Source organism: Barbus barbus (genome assembly GCF_936440315.1).
Source record: "Barbus barbus genome assembly, chromosome: 32".
Taxonomy (NCBI): Eukaryota; Metazoa; Chordata; class Actinopteri; order Cypriniformes; family Cyprinidae; genus Barbus; species Barbus barbus.
The window spans coordinates 21,967,067-21,994,739 of NC_136760.1; the positions used below are offsets into that span (position 1 = coordinate 21,967,067).

Below are 27,673 nucleotides of genomic sequence, written 5' to 3' on the forward strand. Positions count from 1 at the left end.
GGCCACTAGAGGCAGCAGGGCGCACTAGTGTCTTTGGTAACGCCACACTGGTAGCGCTGCGCATACTTCCTGGTTACAGACTGAGGAAACAAGGATATTTTTGCATAATTCGGGAAATTTCTTTCTAAATATTTGTTGAATCTTCTGTAACTGTATATAGACGGCACGAATATAGCAGGAAGTTTATTTGCAATCGTTTGAACACAGTCATGAACCGATGGTCACTTAGAAATGAATGACTGATGGGAAAAAGTGTGGACGTGGTATGTAAACAAACTTTTTTATAACCTCCTCAGTCTTGATATGAGAAACTTTATAGACAGACAATGTTTACTTATGAGAAATGTTAATTGTTGTATCGAATAGCATGTTAAATTAGCTCAATTAAAAGCAGTATACAATAATTAATATTTCTGGGGTGTATAGAAATATTATACACATTATACATTATATATTACATGTGTAATATTCATCTATGCTGTCACATGCACATTGATATTACTCTGATAAATTAAATGTTTGTTTTCAAGAGCTTTTGAAAAATAAAAACACAGCACATTTTCTGTGCATGCAAACACATGCTGCCGTTTCTGATTTTATTTTAAACTGAGCCCCTCAAAAATCCTCTTCCCACAGTTTACCAATCAATTTGATCTATGAGTTGTGTAAAAGTACTCAAAAGTGCTCCTGACAACACAACTGTTGCCATATGACAGAAAAACCTAAAACACATTTGACAACTAATCAGTGCAGCAATTACAGATACGTCGTTTTTAATGTTTTAAGTGAATCAGGTTAGTTGAATATGTCTGTAAACTAACAATAGATAAATTGTTCAATTGGTTCAGATGTCATTCTGTAATGATCTAGTTTCTTTAGCATGAAAGGAAATCTTCTAGGCCTATATCTATCTAAATCTAGCATATTTTGTGTATTCCATAGTTTGTTTGGTATAGAGTTTACTAGAATAATATGTGTATTATGTAGATTTTATATGCTTTGATTTTCATTGATTATTGTTTTCCAGAAGCTGTTTGCATGTTGTAAAACATACAAAATGAATAAATAAGCTATTTAATTGTTTATTAATGGTTTATACATTGCTGTTTTGTATTAAGTTCATGCATAAAGCATAACACTAGCAAATTAGTACATTTAAAAAAACAAAATCTCTCATTCAGTAGGGTTGAATATGATGCTGGTGTATTTGTTTTCTTCTGCATCTCCACAGAGCGTCATAGTAGCCAGTTGAAGGACAGCTGTATCAAGCCACTTATCTCAATTAAACCTTAGGCCATTGCGGAAGCACCACACACACCCGTCTGGACATTAGAGATCTCAGCTGTCTGAGAGCCAAAATGACTGCATCAAACTGGGGTCTGATCATGAACGTTGTAAACAGCATCGTGGGTGTGAGTGTCTTGACGATGCCCTTCTGCTTCAAACAGGTAAACACATGCTTAGAGCTTATGGGAACATGTGCTGTGTTGTTTTGTATTCTTATAGGAGGATTCCATATGTTGAAATCCACCATACGGACTTGGAGTTGTTTATACATGACCTTTCTGGTTAATAATGTGTTAACCGAGTGAACAAAGTGAATCAGAAATTGATAAGCTGCCATTTTAGTCTGTCCACTTTATTTTGTATAAGAATAAGTAAAAGCCTGTAACATTTACTGGGGCTGGAATTGAAATATATAGGACATTTGTGTTTGTCTCTTAATTTTCATAGCCATTTTTTCATTCTTTTTGCAGTGTGGAATTGTGTTGGGCACATTGTTGTTGTTCTTCTGTTCGTGGATGACCCACCAGTCCTGCATGTTTCTAGTCCACTCGGCCAGTAACACAAAACGCAGGACTTACGCTGGACTAGGTGAGAGTGACTGAAAGCAACAGACACACACAGAGGTTTCATCAATTTCCATCATTATAATAATGTTTAAAGCATCCTCAGTTTGGATTACAGTGGAATAATTTATTATAACTCACCGCTAATGCAGACTAAAAGTAGTATTTGTGATATTAGTGTTATTTTCAAAAATTGTAGTCAAGAGGAAAATTTACAACCCTTTTTGTGAAAGCGGTGAAAAAAGACAATTTCACAAGAAGCCTTTTTAATTTCTCTCTCCCTTCCCAGCTTTTCATGCTTATGGAAAACCAGGCAAGGCACTTGTGGAATTAAGGTAAGATGACTATGGAGATTCATCTTTAGCCTCATGAATTAAATAAGCTCTTTTTACTTGTACTATCTACTTATATTCTCTCTCTGTTTTCAGCATGATTGGCCTCATGTTGGGAACGTGTATTGCTTTCTATGTCGTCATCGCAGATCTGGGTTCCAACTTCTTTGCTCAGCTTCTTGGGCTGGAGGTAAGAAATAAGATTTTATTTTGTCACATGACTAAAATTATGTTAACTCCTGTTGTTACTTCAACACATTTCTTCCAAATCAATTAATGATAAGCATTTCCCAGAACTGATCATTGTCCTTGTTCATTAACCTCCTGAAATGATAAAAATCAAAGGCCGCTATCTTTAAAAAAAATGCTGAGCTGTGTGTCATGTAAACATAAAAAACACTTCATAGACTTTTTATGGCTTTAGTGTAGATGAGATCACAGTTTCTGTGTGAAAATGAATTTTTTATCACACCTGTCAATGACAGGTGATTTGAGAAATTTTACTGGCTGTAAATATTTCTTACTGGCCACAAATCTGTATTTTCATTGTTACATGCAGCATCTTATGCAAGATCTTATCTTACGCCATCTTTTTGAGAAACAGGACCGATCAAAAAAACGTGACAAGTCATAGTAGGGATTTTGTTTCTTGTATTCTTGTTTTGGTTGCATAATCATTTCTGAATATTTGACATGTTTTCTGGAGAAAAAAAAAACTTTAAGCATCTTAGATGAAATGCTGATGGTTAAATAAATAAAAAAATGTCTTGAATAAATAAACAGTTGGGCAATTTTTTACTGTACATTAAATAACCAATGTTTTCTGTTTCGTATAGCTATGTGTTATGTTGCTAGTTATGTGTGTGTGTGTGTGTGTGTGTTACATACATACACACACACAGTTTTGTTGCTCTGAATTGGCCAATAACTGCTTTTCCTTTTGCTCCCTCAGGTGACGCGTAGCTTCCGTATCGTGTTACTGATTGCTGTGTCGCTGTTCATTGTGCTGCCGCTCAGCTTGCAAAGAAACATGATGTCATCAATCCAGTCATTTTCAGCCATGGCGCTTATCTTCTACACACTCTTCATGTTCACGGTGAGTCGTTCCCCTTTCCACAGATCCAAACTCCAACCCTGAAAAATATATTATTAGATTCCATCAGTACACCCTCATTCAGGTGTAGGCAGTTGTAGGAATATATGTGTATGTGTAGACATATTCACTATGCTTGTCATTTGTATGAGAAAGTAATTTGATTTTTTAGCATTTTGAGTATATTAAATGATATAAAAATGTTTTGTGAAGCATAAGAGTGCACTTCAACATGACTTTCAAACACTTCAGATTGCAGTTGTTCGTTATGGTTGCTTAAGGTCATGTTTTTCACTTTCAATGAATTAAGTATGTGTGGAATTCATTTATAGCATAAAAAAAAAATGAAAAGAAATTTGCCAATTTTTTGTCCCTTTTGAAGAGTGTAATGTGACGATTGTCTGTTTTTTTTGTGATTACAATGTGAATATGCATCATCATGGCAGCAGATTTTCAATGTTTCCTGCTCCAAATCTGTAAAAAGCGTAAGAGTAAAGAGCAAGTTCTGAAAGAACTGAAGAGAACCATTACAAAACATTCCGAAACCTTATACTGAGTTAGTGTTGTATGCAGAGCTTTTAAATCAAGTTCGTACTTAAATTCAAGACTCAAGGTTGTTGTTTTTGTCCAGGTTATAAACAATGCATTCAAAATGCTGAGATCATATTGAAAATCTTTTTTTTTTTATTCAATCGTAAAAAAAATTATAATTTTGAAAAATATAAAACGAAGGATGAAGACACATTTTAGGTTCTGCCCTATTTCTAGATCACTTATCATACAGCCAGTCAAGTGTTCCACTGCAGCAAAAGACTACTTAGTGCACAACCTATACAGTTTTCCCAACCCATTTCTTAGTTTAGCATTTTACCATCTAATTATGTTTTCCCTCTGCCCCCATCTGAACCGCTGCCCCACCCCCATTCCTGATGCTGACTTCCGACCGACCATCGCTCTGACTTGGCGGCCTATAGATAGTGTTGTCCTCTCTGCGTTACGGAATAATCAGTGGCTCCTGGGTGGAGCAAGTACATCTGTGGCGCTTCAAGGGTGTCATACAGTGTCTGCCAATTATCGCCACCACCTTCTGCTGCCACCCGTAAGTAATCCTCCCCAGAGAACGGACCACACCACTACCATGGATTCAACTACATTACCCAAAATCCCCTTCCTCCTCTGTCCACCTTCATTCAACCTAAAGCTTTGTTTGTCGGTGCTATCTGGTTCAGGGTTTTTTGTGTGTGAGTGTGTGAGGTTAGTGCCATGGTGGCAGAATTTATATGTGTTGTGTGTCATCAGAGTTGTCTTGACTCTTTGGTAATACCCAGTGTCCTCTGATATACTCCCGCTGGACTTAAACCCTACGACTGGGTAAGCAGATCTGATAGGGTTGGGATTGGTGGTAATTCTGATGGTTACACTTGATTTTGAAGGGAAAGTGGCAAGCTACTGCAAATGTTTTCTGCAAACGTGTGCAGCAATCTGATTTTACCGTTCAAGTTTTTTTTTTGCATGCAACAGGAAAGTTTTGCTGTCCTGTAGAGATGAACTGGCGTTGAATTATGTGTGGAAGCTGATCAGTATGATTTGTTTTTCCTCCATTAGTTGAATAAATTATTTCCTTTCTTTATCCCTTTGAAGGAGTAGTTCACCCAAAAATGAAAATTCTATCATAATTTACTCACTGTAACGTTGTTCTAAACCCATATGGCTTTCAAATCAGGCAGTAATTAAATGTCAGTATGTTTTACTCTAAGTTATCATATATAGTACCAATCAAAAGTCTGGGGTAAGGAAGGTTTTTTTTATTAATACTTTTATTCAGCAAGAATGCATTAAATTGATCAAAAGTGACAGTATCTTCAAATAGAGTAGCTCTGTTTAAAATGCTTTTTATAAACTTTCTATTCATCAAATAATCCTGAAAAATGACAATTAATATAAGGAACTGTTTTCAACATTGATAATAAGAAATATTAACTTGAGAACCAAATCGACATATTTGAATTATTTCTGAAGAATTATGTGAGACTGAAGTGAATGGCTGCTGAAAATTCAGCTTTGTCATCACAGGAATAAATTACATTTCAAAATATTTTAAAATAGAAAAGAATCTTTTTAATTGTCATAATTTTTTTTTCTAATATTATCGTTTTCATTGTATTTTTGATCAAATAAATGCAGCCTGGGTGAACGTTTTTTATAGGAATATCTTGCCGACCCCAAACTTTGGAATGGAAGTATGGGTCACTTTTATTATACTTTAATATCTTTGTCTTTTTATCTGAGCATTTGAAAATAGAGACCAGCACATTGTCCATAATGTGTTCCATGCCACTTTTGGAATGACATGAAGGTGAGGAAAAGGTAAAAGATGACAGAATTTTAATTTTAGGATGAACTATCCCTATAAAAAGATTACAGGATCTCCATGCACTCTTCATTGTCAGTCTAAGGGTCTTATCACAGCATCATCACTGCCCCTCTCGTCATCCTCTTCCTCCCTCCGTCCTGTCTTTATGGGACGATCTGTAACCCTCCTGCTCTCCCCTCCACCACAGATGGTGCTCTCCTCCTTCAAACATGGCCTCATCACTGGCCAGTGGCTGAACAAGGCCATTTACGTTCGGTGGGACGGCGTCTTTCGCTGCATCCCTATCTGTGGCATGGCATTTGCCTGTCAGTCGTAAGTACTCCACAATCATTGCACCGCCTCTCTCCTCCTTTCTGTCGCCTGAATGAGGCCAGTTAGGCTTAATGTAGGGCTCCATTTTCATGGTGCAAAAGGACATCATGGCATTCCTCAAGAGCCAATGCATCTAATACAAGTGCGTTTGCTCTGAGAAAATGGATCCTTGTTGGTAGACTCATATATTCTGAAGGTGCTCAGCTTATGTCATAACTATATTCTTTATCCAGTTGAGTGTGGCACTAACCTGCGTGTAATGTCTAACTTTTTGCCTTCCGTGTGTACTGTTTTTTTTCCTATTCTTAACACTAACTCTGTTTCTTAAAGGCATAGTTGACACAAAAATAAAAAATCTGGGATCATTTAATCACAGTCATGTTATTCGAAACCTGTATGACATTCATTATTTTATGGAGGAAAAGATCGACTTTAAGTTTTTATCAGGCTTTCCTGTAGCTCAAATAGTAGAGCATGGCGCTAGCAACGTCAAGGTCATGGGTTCGTTTCCCAGGGAAAGCAAGAGCTGATAAAATGTAAAAACTGTAACTTGAATGCAATGTAAGTCAATTTGGATAAAAGCGTCTGCTGAATGCATAAATGTAAATGTAAATGTCTTCTGTTGTAGCTTTAAAATCTCTATTGCATATGTGCATATTGAAAACTTGCCATGTCAAAACATGTAGGAAGAAATCCATACAGGTTTGGAATGACAGGTGAGTGAATAATGACAAAATGAGTTTATTTTATAAGGGAACTATTCCTAACCATGAAAGGCCGCTTTCCCTTTTTAACGTGTTTGAATAGCTTGGTTTTTTTTTTTTTTTTGCAATAATAGACTGACCCACAAGGTCGTCTTGATTTATTTCGTCAGTTGGCAGCTTGTCAGATCTGCATACAGTTGAAATATTAGTGCATTCTCACACAAGCATTAATGATTCGTAAACAAGGAATGATGAGTTTTTGCAGTTTATCATAGTTCATAAAGAGCTCACCGTGACCAGAGCTTCCCCTGATGAATTCAACCAATGTACACTGACAGTCTTTATTTGTATTATGTTGAAACTCTGATATGTTGTGGGAGTACCATAGACTAATGTTGAGCTCATAGTTAACATTGTTACAGGTCTTTGATACTGCTGGGAGACATTTGTCCAGTGTTTATCCACTTTGATTAGAATTCACATTCTTTTTCTCCATCTTGACCTAATTTTCTGTTTCTTTTCTTTCCTTTTCGCTAGCTCAAATATACTAACCATGCAAGGGGTTGGTAATCTCAGTGTTTACCTGGTTATGTAATCTCAAATTTTGGCATGGAGAGTCATTGACTCGTTTCTTTCTGTTTCATATCTTTCACAACATTAAAGCCATTTACCAATGTCCATTGATCTTCCACTCCTAGTTCCTTCAGCTGTTCTTTTCCCTTGAAGTTTAATTTCTTATTGTGCAAATCATTTCCACTGTAGTTTTACTATATCCATATATCACATAAAATCTCTACAATACACAAGATTCAAGATTTTTCAAGATTTTTTTATTTGTCACATACACAATTATACAGGGTATAACCAGCAGTGAAATGTAGGGTTATGATATAACATATGGTTATCATAGATTTACTTAGCTGGCATGTCTAATATTATAATTCAAAATCTTGTTTTTGTAAACATTTAAAATAAATATATCCAGATATATTCATATAATCATATAAACACATTCACATATTCCTAGCCTGTCCAGTGAGGCAGCAGAGCGCGCGATCGTCTCCAAAACAAAAATAAAAGTCTTTTGCTATGCCTTTAAATTCGCACAGGCGAGTATTTGTAAAGCGAATTACTTGATCTGAGGTGTCTACAGCGATCTATCACGTCACATTAAAGAGCACCAAAACGGTATTTGTTGCTTGAATTTCCTAATAAAATGGACAGAATTTGAAATCTGAGACTGTATTTCATATCAAAAGTAACAACGCACAAAGCTTAGCCTATTGCCTACTGTGCATTCATCAAATGAAAACAGCATCGATTGGGAGTTAAACGATATTGGTTCATAAAAATAAGAATCTATTAAAACAGAGAAATCGTTTTTTTTTTTTAACCAGCGCTAGGATATTTTGTTGTTTTTAGTGTCGAACTGAACATGAAAAGTGACGCAGTCTGTGTTCATCTGTTGTCTTCATAAATAAATGCCTATATGCTCGTCCTTTAGGTTCGTTATTAAAAAAATTAAAACGTGATCAAAAATAAAAGCAATTAATTGGGTTATTATAATTAAAATATGAAAATTAAAATGATGGGTAATAATGGATTATGACAGAATTTTTATGACCCTGTCCATCAAAATGACGGACAAAATTAAAGTCTAACGCAATATATATATATATTGAGTTTTCAACGGCAACAACATAAACAAAAGTTACTGCGCATGCGCGCTTTTGTGGCCCTAACTTAACTTCTGGTAGACATCCAAATAGAATCATAACAACAGCTATAGTTTATAAGTCCCTCTAGAGTAGATTATTTTTTGAAGCTTGCTGAGCTTACAAACGCTGCTTTATCAGGCATTAATATTACATGCAAGATGCAATGAAAATGACATCGAATATTTTCTAAAGCCATGCAGTCTTCTTTCAGAAATACAGTGATAAAACACCCGCGTTTTGATTTTTAAACGTGCATTACGTGCTCATGTTTATTCAACGAAGCCTTTTGGAAAATCGGTCAGTTTTGATATCGTGGTGGGTCACCACAAATAAATAAATGAATGGGAAACACATCCCACAGCACAAAAGTAAAAAGTAAAGTAAAGTCGTGACGTATTGTCAAGTATGGTGACCCATACTCGAAATTGGTGCTCTGCATTTAACCCATCCAAGTGCACACACACAGCAGTGAGTAGTGAACAAATCCACACACACACACACACACACACACACACACACACACACACACACACACACATCGTGAACACACACCCGGAGCAGTGGGCAGCCAATGCTGCGGCGCCCGGGGAGCAGTTGTGGGTTCGGTGCCTTGCTCAAGGGCACCTCAGTCGTGGTATTGAGGGTGGAGAGAGCGCTGGACATTCACTCCCCCCACCTACAATTCCTGCCGGCCGGAGACTCGAACCCGCAACCTTTCGATTACGAGTCCGACTCTCTAAACATTAGGCCACGACTTCCCACAACAACCTGAGCCCAACTTCATTGCTCTTCGGGGCAGGCGCATACGCCCGATGAAACTGTGTACACACGTGTGTGTTTGTATCTTTGTCAAAGCTACATTTATTTGTTAAAAAAATACAGTGAAAACATTAATATTGTGAATTATTTTCATTTTAGTTAATATTTTTATGTCATTTATTCATGTGATAACAAAGCTAAATTTTCAGCAGCCATGACTCCAGTCTTCCAGTTTTGCATGATCCTTTAGCCATTTAAACATGCTGATTTGAGGTTCAAGGAACATTTCTAATTATTATAAATGTTCATAAAATATTCTCAGACAAAAACATCAATTTGTGACAAAACTGATAACTTGTATCCATGCAATTCTCTCAGATAAATATACATTGAAGGTTCCTTCTATTATTCTTAACATGGTGTCTGTCTGGATATTAATGAGTTTGGAAGTGAATAGAATTGAGGTGTCTGAGTGTGCAGATGTGTGTGTGTGTGTGTGTGTTTGAGAGTGAGGGTGTTGGGGTGGAGGAGGTGTCAGTGTTGGATTCTGGTGTGGATGAGGTAATGCGGCTCTTGAAGCTTACTGTAACTCCCTCTTTTCTCACACACACACACTCACTATCTCTCTCTTTCTCTGAAGGGTGATGAGTGATATTTGGCTGTGGCTTCTTGGCTGGCATTGACATACAATGCCACTTACACCCGATCATTAGAAGAGCGAGACGGCGCAACATGACCTCTGATCCGACCACAAACAGTTTCTGTCAGCGCCTACGTTTACCAATCCATTTACATTTATTACTTTAGTACATTTAGTACGAGCTCTATTTGATGCCAAATTGAATCTTTAAAGAAAAGTTGACCTGCTTGCTCTTTTGACTAATAGAACAGATACTGTTCATTGAAGAGCAGCAATCTGGGTCCATTGGCGCCCTCATACTGCTCCCGCTTAATGTGAAAATTCCACTGTAATGTGTAAACACCATAATGGTGTTATTCCTATCGTAAAATTGTCATGTCAGCTTACACAGCATAAAGTCACAGGTTCACAGCTTTAGGTGTTATGACGGGATCATTTTAGCAGTATTACAAAATAATTATTGTGTCAACACTTGGTAGAGTAGTTGTAGCATCACTGATCTTCCCCCTCCACACACACTGTAATTTCATCAGGAATAGGTTTTTGGGGTCTTTTCTTTCAGTCTTATGACACTGAATTCTATGTAATTATAGTTCTTTGTCGGAATTCTATTTTGTATCCATGTCATGGCTGTAAAAGCTTTTGATTGGCTTTGTGACTTCCATCCACCACCTCTTATTTCTCTCTCTCAGATTCAGATGCCAAAAAGCTTTTGGAAGGACTTGAAAGACTAAAACCTAAACCGATGGCAATTATAAATTCAGATTTGTAGTTTGTGAGGGAATTACTAAGGCTTGCAAGGCAAGTAAAATCAGATTTTAGACTTTGGTTCCGGGTAAATGGTGCCTCAACAAATGACTTGTTTTTGTTAATTGTGTACGAGAATCAACCATTGGGTGGCAAATGGTGTCAGTAAATAAGTGTTTACTTGAACATTTTATTTGATCTGAATCCTACATTATGCCACATTCAGATCATAGACATTTTTGGCATCCTGTAGACAATTGTAGAGACTTGTGCAATACCGTATACAAATAAATGTTAGAATGCCAGCTTCCACTATATTTTGAATGGCAGACATTCTATCAATATGTGCTACTGTTCAAAAGTCAGTAAGATTCTTTAAATGTTTTTGAATCAAAAATATTTGTTCAAAATACAGTAAAAATATGAATATTATAAAATATTATTACAATTTAAAGTATTTTCTAATTTGTTATATTTTAAATATACTTTATTAATTTGATGGAAAAGCTGAATTTTCAGAAGCCATTTTTCCAGTATTTGGTGTCAAATGATCCTTCAGAAATAATTTTAATATGCTGATTTGGTGCTCAAGAAACATTTCTTATTATTATCATTGTTGAAAACAGTTATACCGCTACAAATTTTTGGAAACCGTGATACAGTTTTTTGTAGTTAAGAAAAAAATGGCATTTAAATATTTTCTAATGTTATAAACGTCTGTTACTTTTAAACAATTTAATGCATCCTTGCTGAATAAAAGTATTAATTCTTCAATTTTTTTTACTGACCGTGAACTTTGTAATGCAAGTCAGTGGGAGATGTTCAAACCTCAAACTAAGTTTGAATGGAAAATGAATGCTTGAGCAATATCAAAACTGTGCTGTGTTGCTGTATTTTAATGAATAAGTGAAAAAATAAATACACATAAAATGTAGAAGTCTACATGGACGTCTCTCTCTCTCTCTCTCTCTCTCTCTCTCTCTCTCTCTCTCTCTCTCTCTCTCTCTCTCTGTCTCTGTCTCTCTGTCTCTCTGTCTCTCTGTCTCTCTGTCTCTCTGTCTCTCTCTCTCTCTCTCTCTCTCTCTCTCTCTCTCTCTCTCTCTCTCTCTCTCTCTCTCCACTGCTCTGGTTTTTATTGCGAGTGAGTTCCAGCTACGAGACAGACTGGCCTTTGGTGTGAGATCAGGCGTTGGCTTAAAAAGCCCAGAACGTGGTACTGTATATCCTAATAAAAGCAGGAATGGGCTCCGACTGTGTCTACGAGAGCTATGAGTGGGCTGAGAGCAAGAGAGCCCGAACAATAGCCCATACTGCCAGGAAATTTTATAACATGCTAAAGTCTGACTAGCACTTGTCGCTAATATATAGCCGTTGTAAATTCCCCATTTAATGTTTTGCTGGCGTCTGGTTTTATTGGTTGTCCTGATGACAGACATAGATTTTTTTCTGCTCTTTTTGTAGCTGTTTTTTGTTTCTCAGTGATACTGAACCCTTTATCAGTGCTCGTTTCATCCAATTCGACTCTCCCTCCTTCCCACTCTCCCTCCATTTTGTCTTTTGTGTGTCTGAAATGAGTGATGGCCTTTCTATATTAAATTCCTGCTTCTCTTGCTCTCTTGCATGCTTATGTCTCTTAGAGCTCAAATGCACAGTTCAGTATGTCCCTATGCTAAATAATGATTATACTGTGACTGGTCAGTTTCAGGTAACCCATAAATAAGCATTAATGTGAATTCACATAATGTTATATTTGTTATATTTTGTGATAACGTTACTATAAATCTGACATTGCACAAATTGTGCATATATTATAATAATGTGTCCTTTAGTATTTTGATACTTTAAAGGAATGCTTTAGGTTTAATGCAAGTCTGTAGACTTTATCTGTGACATGCTGTCGATTGTAATATGTTGTCTCTTAGTTGGTAAAAACAGAGAAAAATCATGTTTACTTTAAACATATTGGATCAGTCCATGTAAAATGGTTAGACCTGGTAACATTCACAAGAAATGAACTGTTTACAAAACCAAATGTTCATCCACCTAGAACTGTAGCCCCTCTGTTAAACAATGATTTAGACTTATTTACAGCTCAAATAACAAACATTTTTTAAAGAACTAATATAAATATTTAATCAAAAATATGAGCTGCACAAATATAACTGAACACTACATTTATAGCTGTAGTAATCAAAAGTATGTCATAGTTTTAAGTTGTATTGACCTACTTTAATGTATGAATCTTGAGCCTAATGTATATAAAAAGCTTTGTCTTCCATAGGCAAGTATTGCCCACTTACGACAGCCTGGATGAGCCATCAGTGAAGAGAATGAGCACAATATTCACCTCCTCGCTCAACGTGGTCACAACCTTCTACATCACAGTAAGTGTATGAGACCGTTCATCAACTGCTAACTGATTATCAGCAGCTTGTTAAGGCTGAAACAATAACCATTCCATTTATTTTTGTGTTGTAACCTTTTCAACCGGAGTGACTAGTTAAATAGCTAATTATTTATTTAAAGCTTCCAATCTGACCAGTGCAATCTGACCACCTATATCTGCTGCTTTTTAAAATGCTGACAAAGGAGAAGTGATCTTTCATAATTATTATAATCATATTTTTATAGAGATGTGTAAAAATGTCTTGCACTTCTGGTAGTCATGTCATATGACGATAAAATTGTCTAAATTAGTATATGTATTACCATTAAAATGTTTGGGGTCAGTCTGATTCTTTTATTTATTTTTAATAAATTCATGTTTTATTCAGCAAGGATGCATTAAATTGATCAACAGTAACACTTAAGACAGTTATAATTTAAATGTATAATATAAAGATTACTATTTTAAATAAATGCTGCTCTTTTAAACTTTTATCAAAGAATACTGAAAAATATTTATAACGATTTGCACAAAAATATTATGCTGTTTTCATTGTTTTTTTACATTGATAACAATAATAATAATGGTTCGTGAGGACCAAATCAACATATTTGAATGATTTGTGTGAGCATCATTGTGTCATGATAGGAATACATTTTAATAATATTTGATTAATGCTTGTACATTAATGGTTTACTGAATTTTTGATCAAATAAATGCAGCTTTGGTGAGAATAATTTAAACTTTTAAAATTTGACCCCAAACATTTTATCCAAAGTGATTTTTTTTTTTATAGAAACTGTGAAACTTTTAACACTTGTAGCTGCTCTGTCGTTATTGGCTCCTGGGAGCATGTGCCTCAGACACGGTAAAGAAATGAGGATTCAAGGATGGTAGAGCTGCTGTCTGCTCACGTTCTTACTCTTAGATCCATATCCAGCCCCACAGGTGATCGCCCTTCCCCTGTTGTGGGTGGTGAGCGCACACTGATACCCTGGAATGTCCTCCCGATTCCTTTTCGAAGGAACAGAGAGAACTCAGGCGGTGGGGTCAGACTGACTGGCACGTTTTTCTGTGACCCACGTGCACTGACACGCTCCATCAACATCAAATGCCGTGTCTCTTTTATTCCTTCATAAATATTTTCAGGGCCACTTTGTGTGGAATGTGTTTTAAGACATCGTCAGAATGTTTCTGGTCCCCATTCTCTTCTCTGAAAGCGGGAGTATAAACGTTACCTTGGGAGATAATATTGCTCGTGATTTTTTTCGCAGTGTTCTTTGTATTTTACTTTTATATTTCATCATCTTTTTGCTTTTTTGTTTCTCTTTGAACAAAAGCTGAATTGAATCAGGGGAGGGATTGTAGAATAGAATAGAGAGGGAGTTTTGTGGTGGGCTCAAGGACTTCTGCCTGGTGTTGCTACTGAAGGGAACCTTTTCCTCTGCGGATAGATCAAGGCCAGCAAGGTCGGAGAGGGAAGGCACTGCTTTGTTTCTCTGTAGAGAGGGCCTTCGGGGGGCTGACAGGCTTTAAAGACCTTTGAAAAGCAGCTTGCTATTTTTCATCACATAAAAACAATATCATTGCACAGTCAGGAGGTGTTGTGAGGTCATCAAAGAGACAAGGATCTCTGTTGGGCTGCTTCTGTACAACGCCATAAGAAGTATTAGTCCTGATCATTTCAAGCAGGATCAAGTGACCCTGTATGAAATTATGTGTTTGCTCAGACATACCACATACTGAAGTGGAAAGTCAATGTAACACATTCTTTTTACTATGTTTGCATCCAAACAAACATTACTTTAGAACTTGAGAGTTGTGATCCGACTTTTTGAATTGAAAAACCGCAGTGAATATATTTAAACAAGGACTGTGCCGAAAATGCAAAATATGTTTTGATGATTTTTAAGTGAACATAAAAACTTCTTAAAACAACGTTTGTACTCAGAAAAGAATAAAGCAATACTATAACAACTTTTCATGATCCAATGGATAAAATGAAGTCTTGCCTTACATTTATCTACTATTTAGATTTTGGAAATGAATCCCATTACAAAAGTTATGAATGCTGTTTTATATTGTATTGAGTGTTATGCAGATTTGTCCTTCATAAGACTCAAACGCTTAACTGTACTTTGTACTGTATTCCTCCAGGTGGGGTTCTTCGGTTATGTGAGCTTCACAGATAACATTGCTGGGAACGTACTGATGAACTTTCCATCTAACCTGGTAACGGAAATGATCCGTGTGGGCTTCATGATGTCTGTGGCTGTGGGCTTTCCCATGATGATCTTGCCCTGCAGACAGGCTATCAACACCATGCTATTCGAGCAGCAGGTAACAGTTTTACAAAGACAGGTTTTCAAACTTTTTGGTGCCATGGACCCCCAAATATAATGTTTCCCTTGCGACCGACCCCTTTCCTAAAATATATAGATAGCAATATATTTTCATGTATAAAAATACTGTAATATAATATGAATACAGTATTTCAAATATTATATTGTATTATTATTATTACTATTATTATTTTATTTATTTTTAAATGTTTCTACATGATTTATCTCACTAAACTTAAACTAAACCTCCTTGTTGGCTCCCTTTGGGTTCCTTGACTTCAATATGATGACTGCTTTTCTAACCCCAGCACTTCTGTTTTTATTGCATTCACCATTTACTTTTGAGAACCTAAATAGTGTAGCGTTGGATTGACCTATTTTAAAGTAGAATTGAGACAGGACTGTCAGAAGTCCCTGTGATGTGTATTGTGACTAGTTGGAACTGGTTGTGCATATCAATAACAACATCCTATTTCGTCCACCAAATTAATACCCATTTTTAAACATAGCAAATTTCTTGGCCTATTTTTAAAATCATTTACTTGGCACCATCTGGACATTGTCTGGACAAACTCGGGTGTCTCCTCCTTCCTGATGCACATAAACTGCACCAGCTGCAGAAGTATTTTGCTAAATTTAATGGACTCAATAAAGACTTCATTGAGCCTAACAGATTTACACAGGGCTGATGTCAGACCCCAAGTCTGGTCTCAGTCAGCATGCATTTGCCTGCTCTGTGCCTCGGTATGGATCCCTTGAGATCCAAAGTTTCCTTGCACCTCTCAGACACACTGATCCAGCCTCCACAGACAGCAGACTACTGGGGCACGGAGAGATTCAGGAGGAAATAAAAGGGGCTGGATTGATGAGAACAGGTCCAGATCTCCTCCATAAACCAGCCAAGACATTGGCTCGCTGTCTCACTGCCGCTGCCACGCTGAATCAGCTCAAATCACGGCTGGATTCGCGGTCGGCAGAGGGGTTTTATGCTGTCGTTAAATCTGGCATTTTGACAACAGAGCGGAGGGGGGTTTATGAAGCTTGCATGCCAAACCCAATATCCGTACATGCATTTCACTTGTTCAGCCATAACAGAGGCTTGGAGAACTACATGTGTGCTTGGAATCTAGTAACAGGTTAGTAAAAGTGCTCTGTTTGTCTCTGTTTTTCAGCAAAAGGATGGCACCTTCGCCGCAGGTGGGTATATGCCACCACTTCGGTTCAAGAGCATCACTCTTTGCATCGTTTTTGGCACCATGTTGGGCGGCATCCTCATTCCTAACGGTAAGTCTGTTTGTGTGTGCGACTAAGTTTTTACTCTCCCTAATACCCCCATGATGTCACACCCCACTTCATCTCCCCTTTTAAAATATCTCTCTGTCAATCACTCCTTATCTGTCCTCTCTATACCGTCCATTCATTCTCAGCGGAACAGGATGATAAAGATGTGTGTTTTAGGCAATGGTGGGGCGGGCCATGTTTTATTCATTCTTCATGGAGATTGGCTGTCGCTGGCTTGGGCTCCATTTGGCTCAGTGGGCTCAATTAGACTAATAGAGAAGGGAAGGTGAGACTCGCAGAGATGATTGAATGGGGGAAAGGCATAGCTCTGTCCTCCATGACGGCTCCGCTGGCCACCGGTGGGTGTGTCCTCACGGCCACATATCCAACCATAGGGAAGCAGACACTGCAGGGCATAAATTTGAGTAAAACAATATGGCTGCTCTCAGGATGAAAAACACCCCCTGGGCCCACTGCCCAGCCTTGCAACACAAGGGCAGCGTAGAGGAAGGATGGTAGGAGGCAGATAGAAGGATGAGGGGGGAGCGTGTGATGGAGCGGTCTGGGGAGAAAGACTGATGGCGGATGGTTGTGGTGATTCAGGAGATGAGATGGTGTAGATTGCCTGTGCCATTTTTTTCTGGTTTAAACTGCCTCCTCATGCTGGGTCTATATATAGTGCAGGTTGGAATAGATTTGTGCACTTATTTATTTTGGTTTATACCTTAAGAGCAATTAGCCTAGGTGAGCATAAAATACTTTTTTCAAAAACATTTAAAAATCTGAAACATTTTGAAAAAAATTTAGTTTTTATGAAAAATAGTTTTCAAAAGTTATTTATTTTTGCTTAATAATTACACCACCAGACATTTTACAAGGCATTTGGAAACTTTCAAATTATGACCGATGAACAATGAGTGTAATTAGAAATCTGATAGCATTAATGGACAATGAATAAATACAGTTCTTAACTGCAAAATACTTACACAAATCTATTCTTCCAAGTAATATAGTCCATCAGCCTCACATTTGTTTTGGTTTTGTAATGTAGCAACTTAATTCAGTAATATATTATTCAACTGTGTATGGGCTATTTTATAGCTTCAATCATATTTTATACCTGGATCTATTGGTTGCATACTATGAATTTGTTAGATGCTTAATTAGTGGTGTATGCTAAGGTGAGTCTCACTGCTACTATTGCTTATAATTAGGGATAGGGATTTGTTAAGTGAAGTACATTTGAAATCTGTAAACTTTGACCTATAACTAATATTACCTCAAATTTTTATTCATCATATTTAGAGACCAGGATACCACTTCAATCATTTAGCAATGCCCTAGCAACCACTAATCAACAGCCTCAAGACCTTAATTTCTAATCTTTGGTTACAGAACAGTTGTATAAAATAAATGTACGTTTGTGTGTATGCCATAGTGGAGACCATCCTGGGTCTGACTGGAGCCACCATGGGCAGTCTGATCTGCTTCATCTGCCCAGCTCTCATCTACAAGAAGATCATGAAGAACGCCTGGACTGCACAGGTACAGCACATCCGACAGTCATTGTTTTACTCAACTGACGTATCTATATAAATAAAACTTAAATTGTGGTAATATTTAACATTATTAAGTTTTACTGTTTTTAATTTAAATGCCGCCTTGGTTAACATAAAAAGATGACCCCAAAGTTTTGAATGGAAATGTAGCTCATTAACGCAAAAGGGCAAAGAATCTAAAGAGAGCGCATAAATTTTGTCTGTTTGATATCTGATGTGATCTGAAAGAAGAAGAATGCACTGGAATTGTGTGTTAGGGAGAAAAGGCAGCTGCTCCTCTCTCTTTGTAATGGAGTTTGTCATTAATTTTGATATCCTGCGAGTGCACTGACTTGCTGTGTGGAGTCATTGCCACAGTGTGTGTGCTGGCACTGTGCCTCGGGCTGTGCCCCCTCCGTCTCCTGCCCAAATTACAGATGCCTTTACTCTTACACAATAGAGTGAAAGCAACTGAGGTCTCATCTTAGATGATGTGTAACCACAATGCTGATGTCTTCCTCACCTTTTTTACATTGTGTATGTTCACTGTTCTTTAGTGCCAACCATGCCACACTTCCATGCCCATGAGTCTCTGCCCACAGGGCTACTTCCCAAACACTGGAGTCCTCCCAAATGGGTGGCGGTCCTGATATTGGGGCAAGGACCATTCCAAAAGAGCTTCTTGTCATAATGAGCGCAGCAGATGTTTGTGTTGGCATGAGTGGATGATGCCACTCTGCCTTGTCTCATGCCAAGCAGCCTGACATATCCAGGTCCACCGCTGCACAAAGAATACCCACAGATCAGGGCAGTGAAACCGGGAGTGACCTGCTTTAATAGATTTCATCAGCGTTTGGTGCACCATTAATGTGATTGTAGGACATTATTGTAGATTGGATGCCAGCAACACCCTTGCCAGCTTTATTAATATAAAAAGGTCAAATTATCAGTTTATGTAATATTTAACAGATAGTTATATATTTAACTTGTTGACACTGTGATATAATTTCCAGCTTTTTTTTTCATATAGCAACATGTGCATGAGACATTTGTTGTTCATTATATAATCGAGTTGCATCACTTTTATGTATTTGTTATGTTCCACAAAAATATCAAAATTAATTTTAATGCAGAAATTGATCAAATATTCTTCATAGATGTGGTGCATTTAAGTCTTTGTCTGGATAAATTGTATTTTTTATTATGTTTATGCATGTAGTTAATATAGCCACACCTGCATCACACCATTGATATTTAACTGAAATATGTTAAAGGACCATATACGCTTTTTCTCTTTTAATTTCTCTCTTCATCTCTTTTTTTTAAAGCTGGTTCTGTGGGTCGGTCTCGGCATCCTGCTCATCAGTACCTTCACCACGCTGTCCATTTCCTCCAACGAGCCACAGAAAGTAAACCCCCCTCCAGACGTCCCTGCAAAAACTGAGGACAAGCCTCCCATCCTTGTCGTGCCTGAGTTGCCTAAAGGACCAGGTACATTTATGCTTTATATTGATGAAGTTATCAGTTGATAAATGACACAAAATAGAAAAGGAAGTTCTGAAAGGACAAGTTATAATGAGAAAAAGAACAGTGAAGGAGCACAAATGATGAGCTCCAGTAGCAGGCCTCGCTTTGAATCAGTGACCTGAATGACGCCCTTCAAACCTGAGCGCTCGCTGTCCCAGAGCAGCAGTGACACGGCCGGTGGCGATTTCCCGTTATGGCTCCAGTCAGGGGAGGGAGATGGGAGGGCGTCCAAATCTAGGAGAGGGCAGAAACAACAGTGTTTCCTCCAACACGGGCCGATGCAGGACAGAGGCTCATAATAAGGCAAATACCAGGAGCGTCCCAACAACTTCATCCACCATTACCTCTCCTTTTCTGTTCTGCCACTCCTCCTTCCTCTCCCTCTCACTCCCTCCTGCTGACTGACACTGGCATTTATCATTGAGCGGACACCCACTTCCACACCTGTTTCCTGTTTACGGCGTGTAGGTGAGGGCAGCTGTGTGAAAACGCGGGGCTCAGTGAGTGAGTGAGAGGAACATGGGGCCCGCGGGCATGTAGAAGTGTGCATTTGCAGCTGTATGCACACGCACGCTTTGCTTTTCAGAATTGTAGGGAAGTGCACCCCACCCCCTTTACTGTACGCTTTTTTTTTTCCTTTTCAACTCCCATAGATAATGAAAACTGCTTTCCTTTCTCATTTGCAATGTGTAACTCCTTTCTGCGTATGCATATACGCTGTCGTGCAGTAGATTATCTGTTATGGTAGTACACTACAGGCCCAGGTTAAAGGAAGGTGTGGACATTGTAAATATTCAAAGGCTGTTTTGCACAGGACGAGTGGCAAGGTTATATGGAAAGCACTGAGCATCTATCTCGTACCCTTATTAGAAATCTCCTCTACTGTTCAGCTCATGTCTTGCTGGTCTTTCATGCTCTGCTGCCCTCTATTGGTGTTTGTGTGACACTCTCAGTAGGATTTTTAGGACTGCTGCAGCAGAAAAGACAAGATATTTTTTTGCTTCATTGCAATTTGTTGAAAAGTATTAACTTTTTCTCTGAATCAACTTTACTTTCGATTGATGTCACCAAACCCTTTATTATTTAATTTGTCAACTCTAACCACCTGTCATATACAGTAGCATTCAGAAATTTAGGGTCAAGGAGATGTTGTAATGTTTTTTAAAGAAGTCTCCTTTGTCAACTTTTCTGTTATATTTTATATTTTAAAATGGGATTTATTCATGTGATTGCAAAGCTGAATTTTCAATATTCATTACTCCAAGATGCTGATTTGATTCTCAAGAAACATTTCTTATAAATATTAATGTTGAAAACAATTGTGATGCTTAATATTTTTGTGGAAACAGTGATACTTTTTTTCAGTATTCTTTGATAAATAGGAACAGTATTTATTTAAAATAGAAATATTTTGTTATATTATAAAAGTCTTTACTGTCACTTTTGATTAATATAATATATCCCTGCTGAATAAAATTATTAATTTATTTAAAAATACATCTTACCGACCTCAAACTTTTGAATGATAGTATATACTGTCAAAGCTTTGGACACAGTTGACTGAATTTGTATTTCTTATCTCAAAAACCTTTAATTTTAAGACTTTATTTATTTATTTAAAATTGACAAGTTGGACTGTATAGCAAAAAAAAAAAAAAAACTTAAACTTAAAAAAGAAAAACAAAAAAGTCAGATTATAAAACAAAAATAGCTTGTGTATGCGGTTTCATGTTGACCTTACATTTTATCTTTACACTGAAGACCTATGCAGTGTTGTTAACATAATTTAGCTTGATCCTGGTTTGTCTGTACCCAAAGTAGGGTCTTCATCAAAGTAACTTGACACTGCAAATTACATCTGACAGACCTCAGGCAAAAACTAATTAAAGAACAAAAAAAAGAAATTTTGAGACTGCCATTAAAGAGCCACATGAAGCCTGAGAGCCATGGGTGTGGGATAAATTTGACATGTCTTTCACCCCACACAGAAACTTGACGTTATTTTTTTGTACATTGTGACACGTCTAATCTGTGTGTTTGTAGTGCAAGAGAATAGACTGGAACCTGATCCAGGAGAGAAGCCACCAATTGAGGTTGAACAGCCAGTAGAGAAGGCAGCAGAAGATCCCCCTCAAATTAAAGTACCTGTGGAAGTGGCTGATCGAAAGGATGAGGAAAAGGTTCAGCTGGACCGCCCTGAAGCAGGTAATACATTAATTTAGCTGTGTAATTTAGATGGTTTTGTGACATATGAGAACCTGTGAGCAGTTACACTGAACTGGCTTTTCTTCTACAGGTGTTGCAGTCCGAGAAGGGGAAGCCCATCGCCATGAGCCGCCCATCCCTCATGACAGAGTTCAGGTAGATGAGATCAAAAACCAGGAGGAACTGGAGGACGAAAAGAAACAACCTATAGTTGTGGAGGAAGAAAAGAAACTACCTGCCGGAGAAGAGGAGGAGCTTCTTGCTGAGCAGGGGGCGGGGCAAGCACAAGAGGTGGAAGCTGTGAAAGAGGAGGAGTCAAAAGTAAAAGATGCGGTGAAAAGGGATGTCGATCAGGACCAGCATGCAGGTAATGAAGTGTTGGACAAGGCAAAAAATCCAGAGGATCTGAAGAAGGTCGAGCCCTTGGTGGTCCATAAAGAACCAGACAACCTGCCTGAAGTGAAAGAACAGCATGACGAGAATGAAGCACCCCGAGAGAAGAAGCCAGAGGAGATGGACAACGCCCCTGAACCCCAGGGTGAGAAATGTGAGTGAACACATTAGCATCTGCTTAGGAACTCTGGCAACCACTCAGATCTTCAGAAAATGTAAACATCTAGCTTCTGTTTAGCGTACATGACTGATAGGCTCTAAGTGACTTGTAAACAACGTCTTTGACCTTTTTGTTTTTATTCATATTTTGTTGATATGACATGGCACATCATAAGGTCCAAGCATATGACCTTTTCCACTGTAATGATTTGTTCACTAATCAACTGCTTCCTGCAGCGAAGGAGAAGTTTCTGGTACAGGAGCACAAGGAACAGAAGGGTCCAGATGGAAAGGATGTAGGGGCAGACAAGGATGGAGATGGGGACAAGATGGAAGGTGAGTGCTTTATCCATCAGAACATTGACAGAATATTGTCCAGAATCTATAGGAAATGTGGTTTGAAATATTATAAATTTTCTGTTCAGTCATTCAGTCAGATGTTTGAGCTCACAGGTGCGATCTTTGCTTCTCTTTGCATGCTTCTGTTCTTCATTCCTGGATGGTTTTGAACTGGCTTTATTTTTCAGTTTTTCATTTTGATTTTAGTTTAAGTTAAACCTTTCTGTTTTATTTTTGTTACAGTTTTATTTCATCTTAAACTTTAGTTAATTGCCAAGGCAACATTCCTAATTTTCATTACTTTTTTTTTTTTTTCTTTTAAGTAATATATTTAATTTGATTGCAGCTTTATTTCAATTGCTGATTATTTATTTATTTAATACTTTAATAGTTTTAGTTAACCATAACAACACTGGTAATCAATCAATGCAATGCAATTCTTACACTTGAAAATAATATTTACCAATTCACATTAGAGCTGTTTTGTAATGATACATATTCTACACTTTTTTAAAAACTCAAAAGTGTCTTTTGCACTGTACAACTTGCCATTTTTCTTTTCCAAATGCTTGTTTTACTTTCTCTCAGCAAACTGGCCAACATCTGAAATGTCACATTGCATTGCTGCACTCAGATATACTGCAAAGATGCACCAAATCTTAAATCTGTCTCTTTCACATGGCTTGTTTTTTATTAAGGCACTTTGCCCTCTTTCTGCTGTCTTTTTCTCTTTTGTTTCTCAATTTCTTATCTTCCTCCGCCATTCTGTTGTGCCACGGACTCCTGCCTCCTACAGTGATTAAAAAGATTGTTGCAGGTACGAAATGATGTCAGTCTTATGTCTGCTGTTCTCACTCAACTCAGTCTGTCTTCTTTGCTGTTATTTTTGACAGTCATCCACTCACGCTTCAACCCGTATAGTTGTTAATAACCAATAGTCTGTTGCCTATGTTGATACATTGACCATTATTGTAGTTTACAGATGTGTGTACTGTACTATAGCTCTGGAAACATAACTGAACAGTCAACTGACATTAATTGGGATCCCTAGTCTTTCTCTTGTTTGATGATGAAAGTGACTTCTTTGGTAGAATTCCATATTGATGTTGTTAGGGTTCCATATTGACTAGTAACTACATAGCAATGCCCTACAAAGTGCATAGAAACACTGTAGAAACCACTCTAGAAACGGAGAAATTCACTACAGATTACACAGAACAGCATAGCAATCTCCTAGTAGTAGTAGATGTGTAGCAATGCTTTACTAACCATGTAGAAACTTTCTACAAACCACCTAAAAAAATTAACAGTGCTCTGGAAACTTGCATAACATAGCTTAACAAATTGTGGGAAAGTTATCAGGCCAAATACAACATAATGGTTGTATGGACATGCACCACTAACGTTTTCTTCAGAAAAACTAAGAATATATATATATTTTTTTTGGTCATTTTAAATTATGCTCCTTAATTTCATAAACAGTCAGATTGACAAGTATGTTTGAGCACAGTTAATTACACTTTCATAAGCATACTACAATATATTCATTCTAACTTTTTACCTTTCTGCTTGGCTGATCCTCAGAGGGTCAGTTGGATCACGCTGTGCTGCTCCAGGTAATTAAAGAGCAGCAGGAACAGCAGAAAAGGCTTCTGGACCAACAGGAAAAACTCCTGGCTGTTATTGAGGAGCAACACAAGGAGATCCACCAAATTAAGGAGGGAGAAGAAGAACCAAAGGTAGTAGCAGGTGGGTCTGAAAGTCAGCGAACTTGTCTAGACGTAAAAAGTGAAAGTTTTTCTGCCACTGGTGAACAAAAGAGAATAATTCTGTTAACCATTAGAGTTACCAGTGTTGTGCTTCCTGCTGAAGTGTTCTTGCATGCAGTGTAATAATGAAACACATCATGTTTTTTAGGAGAGGGTGTAGGTGAGTTGGGGAACATTGTGCAGAAGGAGTTCGAAGGGATGGAAGGGGTGATGAAGCCTAAAGATGCCGCTGTTGCTCCAGACCAATTCCAGCAGCCCCAGGGAGAGCCGAAGCATGTAGCTGCAGCTGTCGCAGGGCCTGAAGACCCAGAAGCAAAAGTTGCTCAAGTCGTAGTCGATCTTCCCAACAATGCCCTTGAAGCGGTGCAAGATGGAGGTGTTAAAGTTCCCAAGGAGGAGGAGCTGGAGCTAAACAACCAAGCAGGGCAAGACGGAGCACTACCTCCAGAGGTCGGTGCCAGAGGTGTTCCTCTGCGTCCTCGAGAACCAGAAGCAGCCAAAATCAATCCTGACACTCTTGCAGAAGAGGAGGAGAGAGTGAGGCAGAAATTGGCCCAACTGGAGGCAGAGAAGGAGAGAATAGAAAAAGAAAAGTTGGAGAAGGAAAGGATTGAGAAGGAGGTGCAGGCACGTGTCGAGAAGGAGCGGAAGGAACGAGAAAGAAGAGAGGAACTGGCACGTGAGCAGGAGCTAGAACGTGTGCGGCAGCAAAAGGAACAGCTAGAGAAGGAAAGGCTTGAAGCGGAGAGGTTGAAACTTGAAAGAGAGAAGATGGATAAAGAGATCATGGAGCGTGCCGAGAAAGAGGAAAGATTGTTGGAGCAGAAGGAGCGGCTAAACCAGCTGCAGCAGGTCATCGATGCACGACAGGGTAAGGGAAGTCTTGAAGATGAGAATTTGAAACGGGAACGAGAGAAGACTGATAAAGAGATCATGGAGCGTGCCGAGAAAGAGAAAGGAATACTCGAGCAGAAAGAACAACTAGACAAACTACAGCAGGTCATTGACGCAAAGGATGGTGATGCCGCCAAAGCAGGAGAAGACCTGCCAATGCCTAAGCAAAAAGGAGGCAGGGACTTGAAGGAGAATATAGTTCCACCAGAAGAGGAGAAGAAAGAGGAAAAGAGGAGCAGAGAGGATGGAGGGCTGGACCTTAAGAGGAGACGCAGAGCTCTGGACCCTGAGGGCGGAGGAGGCGCTGACCTGCGGGACGTAGGAGGTTTAGACTTGCAAGCTGACCTAAACGGGCAGCTCCTGGCGGGATCTCTGATTCACATGCGCCAGCTTAAACAGACGTTTCACAGGCAGGAGAATGAAGACCTAGAGTAGGTTGTTCCAGAATGACAACCCCATGAACCTCTCAGTGGACCTCTCAAAAACGTACAGTGATCTGGCAGTGAGAAGAATCTCTTTCCTCCTCATTTTAAAAGTAGATGCCTTTATCTAAGACACAACATTCCTTTTGGGTTCATGATGGCAGTGGGCACTTTGATTTGATCCTTTAGTTGTCCGCCGGGAACACTGGATCCATAGTCTCTTATGAGCTTCCATTATCGTTTTGTTTGAGATTTTGCTGAATCTGGTGCAATAAACGGAGAGGGCATCACATTAAAAACGGGCCTTGATGGGCACACAGGGCTTTTCAGAATATTGTGTTTTGGACCATCGCATAGGAAAACGGCACAAGTGTACCCCCTTGTGGCTGCTATAGTAAATTGTACAGCTAGTAACTTCACTATTGCATTCTTCCTTATTGAAGTTTATCTTCTGTGAATGAAAATAGAAGCCAAATTAATATAAGATGCGGTTTTTTAAAAAATTCAGCTTTTGGAGAAGCTTTATTTTCTTCTCTAGGAACTATTGAACCATTTACTCAATCTGCAATTCTGTATAATGAAAATGGAGTGATAATATTACTTTGGCCAACAGGTTCAGAGGTCCATCTGTTTGCTAGAATAGTGTGACATGTTATTATCTGAAACTACGGTCACTCTACGTTAAGACATCTTTGTTTTTCCAGTGTACTGGTAAATTACTAAGTGGTTTTTAAAAGTCTTGTAAGTCCAGGCTGAGACTTCCTTAATGGTTTTCAGCAAAAACCTGTTGAATTTCTTTTGTATTTGTCCAAAGTCCTTTATGAAACTTTTTTTTTTTTTTATTTCTTTTTAATTGCAGTTAAATTTGTCTATGGAAGGAGTGCTTTTTTTCTGTGCGTGTCTTCAGGATCAGATTTTCCTTCCAAATGGTTAACTTATAACTAACAGTTTATTTAAAAGTTAACTATATAGTTATCGGTTATAACTAATAGTTAATCAGACCAGTTATAAGTGAATGAAATATTTGAATCATTTTGCTAGCTGAGTTTTCTCTTCTTCTTCTGGTTGTTTCAATGTGTTTCAGTTGTCTGTGACTCTTTGTGAAAGTACTCAACTCTCATCTTTTGAGGTTGATCTGAAATCGAATCATGTATATATTCCAGATTTAGTGTTGAACATAACATTACTGTTTCCCACAGTCAATTCCTTGGTTTCATTGTGCAGCAGGTTTCCTTTCAGGGTTGGATTGCTTTTCTCTTGAACATTCCATATTTTTGCCTATAAAGATTTGATTCTGGTCATTGCCTTACGGGGTTTCTGCAGTGATGTGTATTTGAAGTCTGTTACACCCACACTGTGTGTGGATTGCAACTTATTGTCCCCTATCTGCATTTTCTATACCTTGCTGGTTAAACTAGTCAGGGTAATAGACTGTATTCTCTTGATGAATTTCCTGGGGATCTTTTTCCTATTTCAAAAGAACGTAAATATATAGAGAGATGATTTGAAGTCAGATGAGATTCATTGAAAGCTGTCTGCATTAGTGGTCAGTAACACTGCTCACGTATCCATATACAGTTACCAGATGATGTGTAGATCGAAAAATAACTCAATTTACATGTTAGCAGATTTCAGAGGTTGATGACTGTTCGATGCCCAAACTATTTTATTTTGTTCTTTAATTGGGATAAATTAATAAACTTATTTATGTAACAGCAGCTCTTTGTGAAATTATTGTTGTGTTGCTTGCATCATTCTCCAATTCAACTCCATTTATTTTTAGTTTAAAAATTGCTTGTACATTTTTCTTCCTCTTCTTTGAAGTTCAGGGTTTTTATGTGATGTATGGTGGTTTATGTTTTAGATTGTAATATTTTTTTCATCTGAAC

General features: G+C 38.0%; 1 protein-coding gene across 10 annotated transcripts; it reads left to right on the plus strand.

The window, feature by feature from the left end:
• On the plus strand, positions 1-27,497 carry LOC306852371 (putative sodium-coupled neutral amino acid transporter 10). Of its 10 annotated transcripts, none has more exons than XM_079389124.1 (18): positions 22-263; positions 1,232-1,448; positions 1,758-1,875; positions 2,140-2,185; positions 2,279-2,372; positions 3,135-3,278; positions 4,250-4,374; positions 12,811-12,913; positions 15,073-15,255; positions 16,430-16,541; positions 17,977-18,083; positions 19,405-19,567; positions 21,647-21,808; positions 21,900-22,355; positions 22,598-22,696; positions 23,496-23,516; positions 24,284-24,448; positions 24,617-27,497. In XM_079389124.1, exons 2-18 carry the CDS (start codon positions 1,359-1,361, stop codon positions 25,795-25,797), a joined length of 3,369 nt encoding a protein of 1,122 aa, XP_079245250.1. In that variant the 5' UTR covers positions 22-263; positions 1,232-1,358; the 3' UTR covers positions 25,798-27,497. The 10 variants fall into 10 exon arrangements, with proteins under 10 accessions (XP_079245254.1, XP_079245250.1, XP_079245252.1 ...); XM_079389126.1 differs by having other exon boundaries at positions 21,900-22,346; XM_079389122.1 differs by lacking the exon at positions 4,250-4,374 and adding an exon at positions 5,837-5,961.
• Positions 27,498-27,673: the final 176 nt, after the last annotated feature.

Excerpts from the sequence above, each read along its gene's own strand:
- LOC306852371 (XM_079389124.1), top strand. The coding sequence starts at position 1,359 with ATGACTGCATCAAACTGGGGTCTGATCATGAACGTTGTAAACAGCATC. Across the intron at positions 12,914-15,072 it reads TCACAACCTTCTACATCACA|GTGGGGTTCTTCGGTTATGT; the intron begins GTAAGTGTATGA and ends GTATTCCTCCAG. Across the intron at positions 15,256-16,429 it reads CCATGCTATTCGAGCAGCAG|CAAAAGGATGGCACCTTCGC; the intron begins GTAACAGTTTTA and ends TCTGTTTTTCAG.